Source organism: Anser anser (assembly GCF_964211835.1).
Source record: "Anser anser genome assembly, chromosome: 1".
Taxonomy (NCBI): Eukaryota; Metazoa; Chordata; class Aves; order Anseriformes; family Anatidae; genus Anser; species Anser anser.
In genome coordinates this window covers 39,367,395-39,385,218 of record NC_139720.1, presented here as the reverse complement: position 1 = coordinate 39,385,218, position 17,824 = coordinate 39,367,395, and the positions used below count along the sequence as shown (strand labels likewise).

Here is a 17,824-nt window from a genome sequence, read left to right as displayed (position 1 = left end):
GAAATTGGCTGCTGCAGCCACTTATTAAAATGCTTTTCTCCTGTTATTGCATCGTAACAGTGCCACAGTGTCAAAAGGAATGAAATTATGCTTGTAAAAAGATGTCAAGTATATAGACACAAGCCATACTGCTCTCCATAGGGTTATAATAATCATTAGAGTCCTGTTGCTAATAATTTATTGGAGTTCTATTCTGGATGATGTATTTCATAGCAATTTCAGAGTAAGGTGATATTTTCAACTGTACCTTCATATTTGATGAGCTTTCTTTCTTTCATGGGCTTGTGTGGTCTGTGGGCCAATGATACATGTATCTTGGGTGAAGTTTGCCATTAAGTGGACAAAATGTTTTACCTGCGGGAACATCTTTATGGAGGGGAAGGGATGTCTTTCCAGTTATTATTTAGAAATTATTTGGTGTATAAACTTTGTATTTACTTGACTCACAAATTCAAGACCTGCTCTGTGATTGTTTTAATAGAGCTATGTCTGGGTGAAAAGTTCTCTCTCTACTCATGTAAACCAACTCATGTGCTCTGTGTATGTTTAACTCTGTTCTGCAGGTTTTGCTTAATTCTAGACTCGTTTGGAATAGTCTGCAGAATTTATATTGTGCCTATTATAAGCACCTACAATGATTTTTTTTTTTTAACAAAAAGCTGTTTATCAACTACACACAGCTAATAAAAGCAAAAGAGTTTGGATAATGTACATATAAATTTACGATGAGAAAAATCCACCCTCATGGTTTTCTGTATCTTCAGTTCTGCACTGCAAACTGCAATGGTACAAGAGTACTTGAAGAGTTTTCCACTCCCCTTTGGCAGCTGACCATTCTCCCCTTGGTTGTCCCTGTCCCCTCAGCTCCACTGGTTTGGCCATTTCTGCAGCTACATTCTAAAACTGATCAGTGAAATGAGAGATGTATTTTTCAAAGACCAAAAATGTGTTTCTTTTTAGACCAGATTTTTTCACAGATCTGCTTGGGAGCACAGCCCAACAAAGAGCTAAGTCGGCACAGCCAAAGGAGATGAAGCCTAGAGCAGGAGGGTGGGAACAACTGGCTTTGCATGAAGGAAAGCAACATGAACATCTTAAACTGTCTCTCTTGCTGAGAGACTCTTAATATGGAATCACATTTTTTCTGAGTTTTCTATTCCAAATCCAATCTTCCAGAAAATTCTGAGCTCTATCTTTTTCCAATTCTGTGAATTCAGAAGCTCAACCAACAAAGGCAAGCGGCTCCTACTGAAGGGATTCAGCTGCAGAAAGCCAGTGCTTTTCCCAGTGCTCTGCCCTGCAAACTGAAATTAGCAGTTGTGCTTGAGCTGTGAGTGTTGGGAGTCATCACACATGCTGGCACCTTGGAAGTACACTTTTGGTGGAACACCTCTCCTTCTAAAATGTTTTTCCTCAGATCCAGCAAGTCCTAAATCTGTTACCCTTCACAGCTTGCAAAAAAAAAAAGTCCATTTTCATTTCTTATGCTTTTGTACGAGGAGATTCTATCCTGATGAAACCAGAAGAGAAAGTGTAAAGATAAAACATACCAGAAAATAAAGTATATAAATCAAGCTTCCCCTACACTCTCCCATCCTGTTCACTAAACCATCACTGCTATAGCATTTGATGAGTTATCCCTCAAGTACAATCTTTGGGCCAAACCCAGTATGTCCACTCAGTCCTCATCCTGTTACCTTTTCAGGTACAGCAATTATTTCAAAGTCCAAAACTGGCTCTCAGTCACACCTCTGCAACTGAGCTGATTTTGGATTACTGTATTTTTTTTATTCATTTTGGTAAGCAAAGAATTGGAAAAAAAAATCAGTAGTCATTGATTATCCACTATTTCCGAGAACACTTGCTTGAAAGAATTTAAAAAAAAACAACAACTTACTATAAGAGGATAAAGAAAAAAAAAAAAAAAGATTGACTGCTTCATTTAGAAAGAAGATGAAAAGGATTGTTAAACTATACCTGTATATACACTCTTCAAAATGAGAAACAATCCTCTTAATAACAGGTTCCTGTGATAATAAAGCTATCAATATTTAACCATGAAAAAAATAATCTTTAAAAAACACCATATTTGTAGCTGTAAAAAACTATTGTCTTGGGGCAGCTGAGATTAATATTTTGACAGCAATTAGGATGGATCAGTATGTTCTCAGGAATAAGAATATTCACAAGTATATTAAAATACCATGGGACACAGGGATTTGTTCTTACTTAAAAGGTAGCAGTAGTTAAATACCTTGCAAAACAGCTAGGTGTGGCCACTGTTAGAATGAGATACAGATTTAATCATCTTGGTCTGATCCCTTTAAAAATACAGCTTGCCTAATAATTCAGCGCTGATTTTCCCCATTTAATTGCTTTATAATTTGTAGACTTTAATAATTTGACTCTGTTACCAGAGCTTACACAGTTCACTGTGATAACAAGACCATTCAGTTTTCACATTTATTTGAAAGTATCTACTTCCACGTGAGGACAGACCTAGGAATATGACAGAAAACTAATCAGTGATCTGAGGATCAAATTTAGACAGCTGTCTTATTCTCCACTGCCTGTACACGTACAGTCATGCTCTTGCCTTTAAGCAATGTAGGTGTATAAATTTGCAGACCTCCAAGTGACTGTCAGGCACCTTTAAATGATATAGAATATAAAAACTAATGTAAAAATAAATATTTGCCAGAACCTCTTTCCCAGCCTGCATACAAGCACACAAATATATTTATGTGTTCTACCAACTGCAACTTGCAAAGGAAATAATCTTCTGATATCCAGTCTTCATCTTATCAGCTAATGTCTTAAAAAGTAAGAAACACACTTCAGACTCAATAGCTAGAAAAATCTTATAAAAATCTCTTCCTAGACCTAGGATAGTAAGCTGAGAAGTTTGAATGCGCTATTAGCTTTCCGTTGTAAGGCATCTCTTTCTTACTTTAATAGCTTAAATATGGTAAGGATAGAGGTCTTAAAAGCAATATAGGCACTTACAGATGCAGAGAGTGAACACAGGCTTACTAGGAATGGATCGGGCATTGAGCAGATAATATGGAAGTAATAGTCCCTGCATTTGGATTACCTATGTCATACCAATTACATCATGATCTCTTTTTCCTTCCAAACACAAAATAGCTAGGTCTGCACTTCTATCCGAAAGTATGTAACTGCCTAACTCCCATGAATATAAGATACCTTGGTATCTAAGGGAAAATTTAATCTATAAAAAGTATTTCTACTTTGACAGAATGAAAGATTCAGATACTAAGAAAAATTACACTGACTTCTATATCTTTGTGCATTTTACACTTTATATTGAGGATAAGAATTTATGAGCTGCTGTGTGGAGCTTCTGCACCATCCTGAAGCATTGCAGCCAAAGCAATTAACCTGAAGATGCAAGCATTTGCATTATCCTGCATTTGTGTGTCTCCAGAAAGTAGACAACACTATGCATAATGAATCCAGTCATCCTACTGGAGACATTTATCTGGAACTAGCAAAGCTTGTAGTTATATTGTCAGTTAATCTACATATTGAAGGTTTAAGAGCACAGATGCAAGTCTTTTAAGATCCAGGGAAAGGCAATGATTTCAACTACAGAACTAAATCAATAGATCAGGCAGATCCTGACCATTTTTAACAGAACTCGGGAACTGCTTCACTGACTTCTCCCAGCTGGGGATCAGTGTGGATGCAGCTCACGTGCCTCCAAGTAACTATCCCTCTCAGGGGCAGGCTGACTGCAGTATATGGCAAGCCTCCTCAGAAGCCAATGGAAGTCCCTCATGTTCCTGCTTGACAGCTCCAAAGAGCGGAGTAGCTCCCGGGGTAGCTGTGAGCTGACTGCTTTTCTGAAGAACTGCCTTAGGCATTTCCTACTTTCTTTGTAAAATGTGTTGCTGTCCTAAGTAACCTACAGTGGAAAATATTTTAAAATGGCAAAAGGAACCTCTAGCTGTCCTTGCCAAACCTGGCTTTTAGAAGCAGCATAAATTCTGCTCCAATATCCCTTATGAAACTGGTCCTAATCAGCGTCTTTCAAAGTAAACTGCATCATGCGCTCTGTGAAATACTGCAAGAGCAGCAAGAGGTACAGAATTGGTATTACAATCAATCCTGCATTCATTTCAGAACATCATGTACTCACTTCAGAATATCACTCAGCCTCATGTATATGCTTACATGCTGACATCTCAAATTTGTTTCCCTACAGTGTGAAGGTTAAGTCTTGTTTATTTATTTATTTTAAGGAAACTGCAGGGCTATTCAATGTTACATGTTTAAAGACACTATTCCATGGCCTAATCGTACTTTTCTTTGTCTAGTTTGAATTTTTACCTATCGATATCGTGTCTTATGTTAATACTCAATGTACTATGTTAATGCAATTTGTGCTCAGTGCTTTTGTAACAATTTCTAGTGCATGATGCTGTACCAGCAGAAAACAGCAATAAAACCTAACCATCACCTTGCCTATCCAAACATATAATTACACAATTTTACCAAATCTGATGGTCAGAGACAATCCTGTCAACAAGATTATGAATATTAAATAAATGAAAATTATTAATAACAAATGAAACTTCTGATTTTACTTGAGATGCATTACCTATTCAGATAGGTTATGATGTGTAAGGAAAGACTGAGTTTGAATACCTGAATGTTGTTGGGGCTTCTTTCTCCACAGTTAGATCCCCATGCACCGAGATCAGTCCCTGTGCACAGATAAATTATTTCTTTGTATCTGCTATGGCTTATGACAAACTATTCAAAGCTATTTTAACTAGAAGAGAAAAACATATAAATTACATCATTAAAATACTCAAGAATATGCGCTGAAACATCCCTGTAGAATCATCTTAGTGTGCAACTTCAAAGCCTCTTTCTTACTGTAACTCCTGTGAAATTCCACCTCACACTTCAGCTCCATCAATAATGCTGCCATGGTGCATAAAGAAAAATGCTGAGATCCCTTTGTTGTGTGTCATCCTCCCCACCTGGCGCAGCCCTGGGCTGCTCCTTTCGGGTCAGCTTACACAGGCCCGCACCACGCGCTCCCCAAGTGCACCCGAGGTCGTGGCAGTAGCAACAGGCCTGCGGTAACTGCATCCAAGTGGACCGATGCAGGAGCTTGCCTGTCATACTTTGAACACCTCGCTTTGCCTGAGAAGCCAGGAGCTGCTCCAAGGGTCAAACAGCAAACAAATGCACCAGTCGCTTTGTCAGACAGCCATCTTCTGAGGAGCCACGATGGGGAGTGCAGGTCCGAGGCATTTCCTTGTGATGGACTTGATAGCAGAGAGGGACACAGATTGTTGTCTAATCTTGGTAATAAATGATGGATTACCAAATGTTTTCACTGCTGGAATTACTTCTGATGAACCACACTATGTTATAGTCAGGGAACAAATAGGAGGCTTATTCCATGTCTGATTTTGTTACGTGTCTTTTATTTACCTTTAATGTTAGTAATGGTATTACTGGCCCAAAGAATAGAGACATCAGGCTTTGCTGCCAAGGAGTTTTTTTATTAATTTTTTAAAAATGTTTTTCTGTTATTCATCTGTGGCTAGGACATCCAGACATTTACCAGATTCATATTGTTCCATGATGACACACAGAGTGCTTATTTTCTTATGGTCTAACCTCGATCAGTATATAGTTTTGAGCAACCACCTCACTGCTGCCTTAGGAAAGCTGTGAACACTTAATGGAAGCCCTCTGCGCTGAGATAAACAAAACCACTAATGAATATAATTTACCATTAATTACTCTCATTGTGTTCTCAGGCAATTATTCATTTGCCAAATATGAAAAACAAATCTGTTTGTGTACTCAACATACGGTGATACTTGGATAAAGATTGAATAATTTGCTTTAGATTAGGCTCACCGCGACCCAACAGAACCCTCTATAATAAAACTAACTGGGACATGCCAGGAGCTTGATCCATATGATGCTAAGAAGTTGCAGTTTTAGCTTCAATGGGAATTGAACTGGTTCATAATTAAGTTTTCACAGACCCTTATCAGCATAGATTAGACTAACAGCATGTTGAAAGCATGCAGCATTTCCCTGTATACTTCCCACCCAGAGATGTAGCACTGTAAATAACACAATGCAGTCAATCTGGATATTGCAAATTCCTTGTGAAATCTGATGCTCGTACAGCAGTGCCCTATGGTCAGGCAGGCAGGAACATAGAGCTACATGCCTGTGAGACGCTATAGCCATGATTGATGATAAATGTAGAAAACAGGCCACATCTGGCTTCGGGTTTACAGGATTCTTCACAGATTGACCGGAGACAGCCACTGAAGGGAGAACAGCTGAGGCATTAATACGAGGACAAACGTGATTTTGATAACTCTATTTGGTGGGATGGTAACTGTCTATGATAAGTGTAATGAATATATCACAGTGCTATGTAAGCATCCTCAAAAAAAATCTACCGCGTTTTTCACAACAAGAAATAGACTGGAAAATAAAAGAAAATCCCACCTTCCTCCAACTGCTGGAAAGTCTGTGCAGTTGACCACAACTCTGGTACAATACAACTCTCCTGGCGGAGTCCACATCCTGACACAAATGACACAGCAATGATCACTGGGCTGCATGATTAAAATATTTTTTCTTTTCTTAAAAACTATTTTGACTTTTGTTTCTGAAAGACAGACACCCTGCACAGTAATAACACATTAAAAGTTTTTTCCTTCAAGAGCTGGCAAATTAAAACTGAAATTAATGCGTCATTTTAATTACATTAACCAATGCTTTTCTAAAGACTTTGAATTTTTCAGACTGAATTTATTTTAGCAGTACCGATTCCACAGAATCAAGCTAGTTCTGTTAGTATATGCAGAGCAAAAAACTACCTGAAGTCTTTCCTGGCATAAGTATTGACTTGCACACATGGAGGGACATGCAGAGATGAACCTGGCACTGTGCCTTTTTTCTCCACCCCCTCTAATGATTTATTATAAATATTCCATCCAAATAACCCAAGAAATACTTCCACGATAATATTCTTCCACAAGTATCTGCTTCTACACAATGGCTTTTTCTATTCCAGATTAAAGTTTTTCCCCTTATCAGTATTCAGTAAACATTTGTTTTACTCTAAAGACATCTGCTTCAAGATTTCAGTAATCTGTTCAGTGACGGGCCATGCTGTCTCTGGCCTTCAGACAGACAGGATGTTCCAAGATGCTTGTCCTGCCCTTTCTTTTTACATCTCCTACCTTAGCCAGAAGGAAGCAATGTTGTGGCACTCAGCAGTTCACACTACTCTACGTATGTACAGGCAACAGGTCAGATGTGTAGTCTCCACATGCTGAGAAACTTAAAGCCTTTCCAGATGCTGTTCCCAGGATCATGAGCTTTCACACTGTCCTCTGTCAGTGCTGGCCTAAATAACACCATGTGAGCACCTTATTTTGCTCCCAATTACACTTTCACTGTGCTCCACGCTCAATTAAAAAAACAAAACAAAAAAACTCACAGTATCAGTACTGCAAACCTATGCTCTTCACCCCATTGCAATTATAGTTAGGTGTTATCTCCACCAGGGCCAGTTAGTCACACTTTTCTGGTAATACCTATGCCAACGTAACTGTACCCTACAAAGTCTTACTGCAGAGCCCTGGCACAAATGCAAACTGTGATTTCCATTACCGCCACCTCTCCTGAGGGTTTGAGATTGGTTGAGGTGCCTGCCGAGAGCCACATTTCAGTACTCTACGGCGCTGATACAGACGGATTCCCAGGCTACCTGCTCTCCTTGCAATGCAGTTTGAACTCCTCTGTTAATCCTTCTGAAATTGTGTGTGCCTGTTGCAGGTTAAGGTCAATACCTTGAAGCTTTACGTGGGGGACACCACAGGGCTGGGATTGACTTCCTGAGACCTTTATCGGGCCACAGGGTTGAACCTGCACTTCTTTTGGCCCTCTTCCAAATCGTTGTCTTTGTACGACTTCAGCATGAGTGCAGGCAATGCTTCCACACTGCACCAAGCATATGGATCCTGTACGTTTTTGTCAGCAGGTCAAATATTGCTTTCAGACGCCTGTGTGGATTTTACCTGTTCCAGTAAGAATCTTACAGACTCCCAGGTTCAGCCTATGTAGGCAGCCATGATCCAAACTGAAAGGCAGACGTATATCCATATGAAGAAAAGAAAAACAAAAACAAAAAACAACTTTGGTTTTTCACCTTATTTTACCATGCCATACTTGTAATTAGCACCTCATTAAATGTTTTTAATCTACAGATCTCTAGCATTTATCAGTCACTACCAAATTAGTTAAACTCAGATGTAGGTGGTTGTCTCAGCCGTTCCATAAAGTAAGACTACACAACAGCTGCACGACTCGCTTCAAGTTGTCAATTGCTTCATTACTGTATCCAGGAGCAGAACCAAAGGTTCTGTTTATTTATTTACCTTTTATTGTTATTATTCAATGGCTACCTGGATCCTGGCTATCCCTATCCGATCACTCTCCCCGTTCTCAGAAGCAGTTCTTGCCCTTCCCTCGTGCTTCCAAAATGGCAACCTCTGTGCAGCAGGGCATTGCAGAAGCTTTGGTTTCGACACCTCCGTGAGGATGAATCTCATTTCTGGACACTGGACAACCTCACCTGCCCCCCATCACATGCATAATTGTAACCTCGTCATGTGCAAGACCACCAGGAGAAAGATTTAATTTCCGAGGCAGCCTCCACGCCAAACTGATCAGGGATAAAAGACCCAAAGGCAAGTTACTCATCAGGGTGGCTTAGAACAGGTAACGCTCAGAGATGGGTGAGGGAGAGCTCTGCCTTATCTTGTTTCCTTTGCCAGTTATGACCTACTTCTCCCCTCAGGGCACACAGAGACTCATTTACAAATGCAGTGAATGCCAAATCAGTGCAGTTACACTTCTCTTAATGCTGACATCATCTCACATCTGGTCTCTCATTCACTTAGACTAGCGTTTATATTATCACAGGATCCAGAAGGCATGGTACAACTGGCATCCTAAGATGCCTACTGCTGCAGAAACAAGAGCTAGGGAAATTTTATTTCTGCCTAACACTGGTGCTGTAACTGTTTCATCCTCAGGCAAAGTAGCCTGAAGTGTTTGGAAAATGAACTGACAGCAAAAAACATGAAGAAAATGGAGCAGTACTAGTATTAAACAACTAGTGCTAAACACGATCTTTACTTTTCTACCCTCCACATACCATTCATGAGCAGCATGAACGAATTATTGTATGTTTTTTATGGGAAAAGTTATATATACAAAAGCACACGCACAAAAAGTAAGACTAAAGGGTTAAGTCTATACACAGTCATTATACAAATTAAGTTCCAACCCACCAAACACTTCTGTGGTACTTAAGCAGGTAATACTTAGGTAACATTAATAAACATGGCTACTGTCAATAAAAAAGAAAGCATTTATTCAAGTGTCTGCAAGAGATTTTCCCTGGTGGGAGCAGCACTTGTCTGTACTGCAACCCACTGATAGATTTTGGGCACGTTGTTAAAAGGTGTCTACCTACCTACCTACCTTCCCAGTACCCACACCAGTATGGCATCTCCTGCCAGAAACCCTCCTGCCTTTCTTGAAATACTACAATGCAAAACGTTTCAGCAATTTTTATCAAAAACACGTCCCTAAAATTACTTGCAATTACATAACAATGTTGAAAGACAGTGCTTTCTAGATTAAACTAAATACACATTTTACATAAGACTTCAAAAAAAAAAAGAAATAAAGGCTTTCAAACAATTTATGGTATACATAATGCATCGGGCTGTGTAAAGACACTGTGTAGCAGAACATCACACTGGAACTATTCCGCACAAATGAGTTCATATTTGGGGAAGGGGACAATTATTTTAAAATTACACAAGGCCTTGCTCCTGCAAACATTTGCACATGTGATTTCAGTGGAACCACTCCTGACACTAAAGTTAAGTATCTGGATAAGTATTTGCAGGATGGGAGCCAAATCATACAATTGGGCCCAGACTAAGAGCCCATTTGTTACCAATAAAATTTTAATTTGGGAGGGGCTGATTATTATAATTATCACTGTTGGAGAACACTACACTTCAAAATAACTATTTTTGCAACAGTGTCTAGCCAGGAAAATACAGCTTCTCTTTTCTGAAATGGAAGTTAGTGCTGCGGCCAATGCCCCCAAAAACTAAAGCTCACAGCTAAAAGAATGTAATAAACCACGGCCAAATCATAAAACTGGAAGGTGTCTCAGCAAAGGCCTTATCAAGCTGGGGACATCCTATAAAGTTCCTGGGGATCTGCACTGCTATCCCATTTCTTTCCTGCTTGGAGTTCCAGGTGTTGCTCGCACCTGGTTTAATGTTCTCCTGGCCAGAGTGCTCGCTTCTCTCCGAGCAGCAGCTGATGGGCTTCTCTCATCCAAACAGCAACGGCACTCCAGGATGCTATGTCTGAGTGGGTCCTGCTGCTTTAATACTCCTTTCAATGTCTCTAATTAAAAAATCAGAAATTCAAGCTGTTGCCCACAGGCTTTTAGGAAAAAAATAAAATATAAAAAACATGCTTCTTGGGTCTAAAACCAGGGGTACCATGTGTTACTGTCATATATAGTACAAGACATTCATCGTCTTAGTTCTGCAGAGTTTTCACTTAAACTTCCATTCCATGAGAAAGAAGAGGGTAGCACTCCTTCAGCAAGCAACAGTAACATCGTCTCAGGCTTTCCCCCACTACGTTTCTTTCTTTTATAGCTCTCCAGGTATTAACCTTCTCACATCTGATCAGTAAAACTGCACAGACGTTGCTCAGGTCTTCCCAGCAAACGGCGCAGAGCGTGCAGCACAAGGATTTGCCACATGAATTGCTAAGTCTCTGAGGAGCTAGCATGCTTTGATCACATCTCGTTCTTTTTTAAAGACATTAGGGTATTTTCTTCTAGCTCAGTCTAAAGCTGTTTTCATATGTCAAAAACACCACATCGTGTTCTGCCGTCAGCCGGTTTACTCAGAGCCAAAGGAACCACACCTTATTTACCATGATTTTACTGGGAAAAGAATCAGATCTGCTGGACAGTTCAAGGAAGTAAGTGAGGGAAAATACTATAAATTGCATTAATCGAGACCATTCAAGTGACCAGTCGAGAATTACGAAAGCAGCCCATGCAGATGAAATATTATCTTTGGCCAACAAACGCAGAATAAAAGCAAGCAAACGGGACAGCAAAACTGGTAGCAATTTTCAATGTTTGAAAGACAAATGACGTCGGAGAGAAGACTGGGTTAACAAGGGAGCACTTGAGGAAAGCCTAATCTCCGCTGGCATGCTGGCTGGGAAGGTCAGCCCAGTGCACGCGTTCCCAGCTGGAGTCGGGCTCCCTCTGCCCGGCCAATTGTCCTCTGCACTTCAGATACCAAACCAAATGGAAGGTGCCTTCACCTTGCCAGCTCCTTGTATTCTTCCAGCTCAAAGACAGCTCCCTTTTCCCCAGCAATTTATGCAGCGTTTCCACGCAGCAAATGCTCTCAGGAGAGAGGTAGCGTGAGTCCTTTTTCCCCCTCCTGAGCAGCACAGGGCTCTTTAGAAGGCAGTGAAAAGTTATTTTTGGCACTCTAGTCTCAAGTGGGAAGAGTGACATTCTCTTCTAAAGGGCAGTTTAAATCTAATTTTTTCACAAATTAACTTTGAGTTGATGTATTATGATTTGAAATGTAAAGCAAACCCTTTGAAATCTGGCGAACATCAACATCACAGTCTGTTACTTCTTCAGTTTTTATGCATCTCTAATTTATCTATGTGTACCATTTACCTCTGTATACCTATTATTGCCACGAGCAGAGAGGAAATGCCCCGTGGTCCGCTTGAAGAAGGGATGTAACACTGAATTCTAAACCCAGAATCTGGATTCACCTTCATCCACAACTGGGATGAGACTCAGGTTATTAACTGAAACCACATGGCAAACGTTTAATTTATTTCAACTAGAAAAGAAAAAAAATGGTTTATAAGGTTTGTAGCTATGTGAAGAAGTACTTTTTAAGAAAAGGCAAACATTTTACTAGCTACCTAACACCTAAACCTTGTCAAGGGATCTGGAAGTGGTAAGAGACTTTGTAAAGTTTGCTTCTGCATAAGGAGATACCCTGCGAAAAGATCTCTTCGAGACACTGCAGTCATTCTCACAGTATTTTAGATGAAGAGGCAGACAAAACTTGAGCCTGCACTGTGAAATGAGAATGACTAAAATAGTGCAGATTTACCCCCAAAGAGTTAGTCCTCGGGTTTTTGGGTATTTCTGGCACAGAAACAACTAATGTCTCATTTCAGAAGTGCAGATAATTTACGGCAACGTACTTTTTAACCTTCAAGAACTAAGTATTTTTTTCCAAAATTCTTTGTCATTTTTTTTTTCTGCTAAGTGCCCTTAAACACTTTCAGACACCCTCAAAAGTTTACAGGAACAATTATTATCAAAAAAAGTATTATGGAAATGAATGAACCAGAAGGCCAAAATTTATTTGAGGACTATGTTATAAAACTTCTAATATGCAGTGATTTCCTCTTCATATACTTTACTGTTACTATCAATGTTACCATAGTTTTGAAAAGGAATCTTTTTAACAAGCTACTCCTACAAAGAATTACAAATTATATGAATCATATTTTTCAAAATGTTACTACACATATTTACAATGTACTCAAAACTTTTAAAATGTAACTAACACTTACCCCAAAATAGTTCATTAAGTAAACCATAATGGAAAAGGCAATGTACTGTAGCCTGCAATAATTATACATGTATGCACACATATCTGTGTCAATCCAAGATGGCAACATTATGAAAATATTCCTCTTAAGGGTTTCATGTTAGCCTCCTCATTTAAAGGTTTTGATCACAAAGAACATTGCATCTGAGCTGTTAGATGGCTCTGGCATTTATGATACATTTTCGTTTCTGTGCTATCCAGGCACATAACAATGATCCTCAAAATCTTTAAGAGCTATCATCTGTATTGTCACCACATGGCATATGAAAAGATTTTTTTATGCTTGTCATACTAAACATTCTTAAGCAGCAGTTGGCAGATTTTACACTATTTTTAATGAGCATATATTTAGAAGAAGTAGGTTGAGCCTGTGGTGAAAGAATGGAGTTGGGATAAGGCATTCTGGCTTTAATTACTGGCTTTGCCATAAACGTTACCCACAACTTTGAGCAAGCCCTTCTTTGCCTCCGTTTTCCACATCACAGTAACTGGTAACAATACTTCACTATCTCACAGGCTTAGTGTGAGAATTAATGAGGATCCCATGTACCAAAGACTTGTAGATCCTGGCTTCTTCCTTTCACTGTGTACTGAGAGGAAAGTGACAAGTTCTTAATTTGAAACAGAGACTTGGTGCTGCCCTTCATCAGCACACGGAATTCACATTAATGCCACCAGGAATTGCATTACAAACACTGAGTACACTATTTAGCCTAAAAGTAAATGAAGAAGAAGAAATGGAAAGAAACCACTGGATTCTCCTTGCCTGTTTTTAAAAAGTCTAACAGTTTGTGGCAGTAGATACATAACCGTTAAAACAAAAAAAAAAGATTTTTGATGGGAAGGCAAGAATTGCAACTTTAAATGAGAGTGCAGAAGCATGTAACAGGTCCAGCTGTAGACTACATTTAGCTCTGCTGCAAGAGCACCTTCATACGAAACACATGGAATTTAGCCACTGTGATATATCACGATCTGTGCACATTTGTCCCAACATCAAACAAACTTTAATGGCCTCGGCATTTCAAATTTTCACACAATTTCCAGTGGACACCGTTATCATTTCCTTTTGTTTTCTATGCAGGTGCCTCAGATAAGAATGACAGAAATTAAGAAAAAAAGCTATATTAAAAAAATAAACTAACAATGTAAAACCACAGACAGTTTTTGGCCGGATGTATATACTGTACAAGAAGGGAATCTACTAGAGAGGATGTTCTTTGCTGGAAAGAGAGTCCATGTGTTTAAAACGGTTTTAATCTCCCACTTTGTTCTAAAGCAGAAATAGTCACCGCGCAAAAAGACATTTCTGTTTTACTGGGAAAAGAAAACAAACCCAAAGCCAAAAAAAAAAAAAAAAGAGTTAGTTGGCTACTACCACCCTCAAGGAGGGAAACATCTCTGTAACAAGCAGGCATGTTTTAAGATTTGCCATTGCTTAGCCATCTACAGAAAATGAGACTTGACAGCTCTTTACGGAAGGCGGGCAGGAGCTACAGCTCTGCATAATTAGGCAATAATTAATCAATCCAAGAATAACAGCCTGGTAAATTTGGATGCACCAGTCTTTAACCCACTTGACTATTACACTGCGTGTATGCAGTCTTGGTCACTTAAAAGTCTGCCTGTCCTGCAGCGGAGTTTTTACACTTCAGGGTGTTCGTTATGGAACAGCACAAAATTCATGACTGGAGAAAGTCCTACTCCTGCTGAAGAACAAGAGGATTTAAAAACAAAAGCTTGGACCAGATTAGAGTCCTGCTTAGAAGCAGGTTGCTGGTGGTATATAGCTTTTGAACAGCAGAAGTCCACACCAGTGGTATTTTGACATCATTGTGCATATTTATGTTCTCCTTTTCTTCATAGAACAGTCAAGCAGTAGACCCTCAGAAGTTTTTACCAGTTTTAGCATTCCTCCAAGCAATAATGAAATTTGGGCATCTACTTGACACGGGACGCGTACAGGTTAAGTATGCCTTCATATGTTCAGTACCTATCTGTCTGGTTACAACTTTCCAAAGCACCAGAAAGTGCTGTGTCTTGTACATACCCCAAACCCTCACCTGATACGTTAGAAATCAGTGGTGAATTCTGTATGTATCTTAAAGACTGTATTTTTATTGTGTATAGCCAAAGCTCTGCTCTTCTATAAGTGGCATTTAAATAACATGGTGTTTTAACATTATTAATGGCTTTGACTTTGAAACGCTCAGCATAAACTAAGCTAAAATTGATCTTATTAAGATAAATTTCAGAATGGCATTTATGTGTACACTATTTAAAAAAGCCTTTCAGCTCTCTAAACCACTGCTATTTCCACGGAACTAAGCTCTCCCCTAACATTACATGTACTTACTACTTACATTTTATCAGTGGCATTTTATTTCTACCTTGCCGATGCTGTCACGTTTGCCCTTCTCTTAGGAAGGCCATTCCTAGTTTACTTTCATCCCCTCCCTCAGATGCGCCGTGTTTTATGTCCCCTGAAGAATTAGCAGCATTACCGGAGAAGTGAGCGAGAATTACCACCGAAGTACCGCAGGCACACAGTGCCGGGAAACCATCCTTACAGTAACCATAGTAGCGAGGATGTCAACAGCAAGCCAAACCCGACGGACAGACGGACGGACGCTTTCCGACCCGCAGCGTGCGGGACGGGGGGGAGAAGCCTTCCGCTTACAGAACCCCCGGACACGCAACCGCAAGGACCTGCGCGAAACCAGCACGGAGACCACCCGAATATCTCACGTCAGCACTTCCAGCACACACAAACCAAGAGAGCCTGAAGGCCGACCCTTCTCAAAAATAAGAGTATATGTACATGTTTTGGTGTTAACCGAGCTGCCGAGCGCGGCGGGCGGGCTGGTGGCGATGCCCTCACGGCGGGAGCTTGGCGGCTGAGCTCGGGCTGCGGCTCCGGCTCCAGCTCGGGCTGCGGCTCCGGTTTAGGCTCCGGTTTATGCGGCTCCGGTTTAGGCTCCGGTTGCGGCGGGGCCCGGCCACCTGCCCGCCTCCCGGCAGCCCGAGGGGAGATGCGTTAACAATGAAATCGGCAGCAGCCGCAGTTCAAAGCCGAGGTGCAGATAACGTCCCCGCGGACCTGATCGCCCTCCTCCTCTTGCAACCGCCTCCCGTCGCCCTCCGGACGGCACATCGCACGGCGACCCTCCAGGCACCGCAGCCGCTTTAGGAGCCCCCGGAGAATTAAAAAGCGATTACGAACTTATTGCGAGCCGGGCGCTCGCCCTCCTGTCACCGCCGGGGCCGGGCCCCCCCGCCCCCGTCCCGCCGCCACTTACAGGTAGGAGGTGAAGGCGCTGAGGTCTGCGGGCACGGCCGTGAGCCCCATGTCGGAGCAGTCGGCCCGGAGCAGCATGCCCTCCTGCTCGCAGCGGCACGGCGCCGGGCAGCCCCGCGGCCGCTGCCCGCTGCCCCTCGCCCCCCGCTGCGGGCACAAGGCGAGGAAGAGGAGGACGACGAGGAGGAGGAGGAGGAAGATGGCGCTGGACGCCGCCATGGGGAGCGCCGGCAGCCGCGGGGCGCCCGCTCGGCTCGGGGGAGCTGCTGCTGCGGCCGCCGCCGCCGCGCCGCTGTCTGTGGTAGCATCGCGGCTTACGCGCTGCTTTAAAGCCCTGCAGCCGGCACCGCGCTCCCGCTGACGCCGCCCCAGCCTTGCCCGCCGAACAGCGACGGGCCCTGCCCGCCTCGCCGTGCGAGCGGGGGCGGCCGCGGGCCCGGCGGGCGGGCGGGGAGGAGGGAGGCGGGGGGGGGGAGACCCCCCCCCCCGCCTCCCTCCTCCCCGCCCGCCCGCCGGGCCCGCGGCCGCCGCCGTTGCCGTGGCTCGGGGCTCGCCTCAGGGCGGGGATCTCGCCGTGGCGGTCGGCGTATCTGGAAGGTGGGGGGAACGTCGGCTGGGCCCCGGTGTGGCCGCGGTGTGGCACTTTGCTGTGTTCTCCCCCCGCCACGGCCGCCGACCCGTCCGCTCATTGCCCCCTCCCCGGTTAAAATGTTGGGGATGGGGCTGAGGTGGCTCGGGTGCTCGTTTGGGGTGGAAAGCCCAATGGGTAGCCCCCCATTACAGCAGCTTCTCACAAGACAACTTGGCCACCCATGAGCTGTGGGGAGGTTGGGATCCACCAGCTTCCCACTCCCGCTCACTTAAATCGCAGGCTTGCGATCATTTCCCTAAGGAGATCTGCTTCCAGCCCTTTTCCCAAGCAGATCTGCTGCCAAGGGAAACTACCTTGTGAGGCTGCTGCCAAAAGCTCTTGGGCTGTCCTGCACCCACCTTCTTGCCAGAGCTTCCCCTGGCATTGCCTTCACGACCTCCTCTGTAACTTCACCACCTCCTCTGTGCAGAAAGAGGACTTCAACAAGCTCCCCTCTAACTGGGGATACCAAAGCCACCGGTGACCGCCAAATTTTAAACCTTTTTCTTCCTCCACATCATTTTTTAAAAACATTTTTCTCTCCAAATCGGGCCACAAGCTCCAGATTTGAGACTAGCTACCAGATTAATAACCAAGTGCCAGCCCAATTCTTGTTGAAACCGGTGACTAAATGGTTGGTCAGGCTCCTTGGTATGCACTGGAGAGCGTTAGTTGAAGGTTTTTGTCTATACTGTCTCTGAATCTACAATTAAGTCTGAAATGAGAGCCTAATGAAAAGGGCAGCAAAATACATACTTTTATATACAACCCAGTTTATAATTGCTCTTTCCACCGTTGGACCATCATTTGGTGTAATCCGAGCAGCAGAAGGACCTTGAGCTGGATCTCAAGTTTTTTAGTTAAATTACTAAAGAAGGAATCTGCTGTCTTGTTAGTTAGGCCAGAATGGTTTGTAGATTTAGGCCTACGGGGCTGCTGGGAAGCTTTTCCCCAAGCATCACCGTATCCTAAACTAATAAGAACAGTGGTTGAAAGCACAAATTTACAGGAAGAAATGGCCAAGGAGAAAAGTTCTGCAGGAATCAATTTTCATTATGTATTATGATCTCTGTCCAGGAGACCCATTCCCCCCCAGTTCTCAGACTT

General features: G+C 42.4%; 1 protein-coding gene and 1 long non-coding RNA gene across 4 annotated transcripts in view; one reads left to right on the top strand and one right to left on the bottom strand.

Annotated features, from left to right (window-relative positions):
• The window catches only part of LGR5 (leucine rich repeat containing G protein-coupled receptor 5), a 92,246-nt gene extending 75,726 nt beyond the window's left edge, over positions 1–16,520 (bottom strand). The window contains exons 1-2 of one of the 3 annotated variants that reach the window (XM_083815433.1): positions 16,088–16,226; positions 4,672–15,972 (exon numbers count right to left, since the gene is read on the bottom strand). Coding sequence is in view for 2 of the 3 variants with exons in the window: in XM_083815431.1 (XP_083671557.1) it covers positions 16,088–16,305 (218 nt within the window). In the remaining variant the exon portion in view is untranslated. Of the gene's footprint in view, positions 1–4,671; positions 15,973–16,087 lie in introns of all 3 variants that reach the window. The other 2 variants (XM_083815431.1, XM_083815432.1) reach the window with 2 other exon arrangements.
• Positions 15,885–17,824, top strand: part of LOC310888603 — a 17,390-nt gene continuing 15,450 nt past the window's right edge. The window contains exon 1 of the long non-coding RNA XR_014575970.1: positions 15,885–16,089. This is a non-coding gene — a long non-coding RNA (uncharacterized lncRNA). The remainder of the gene's footprint in view (positions 16,090–17,824) is intronic.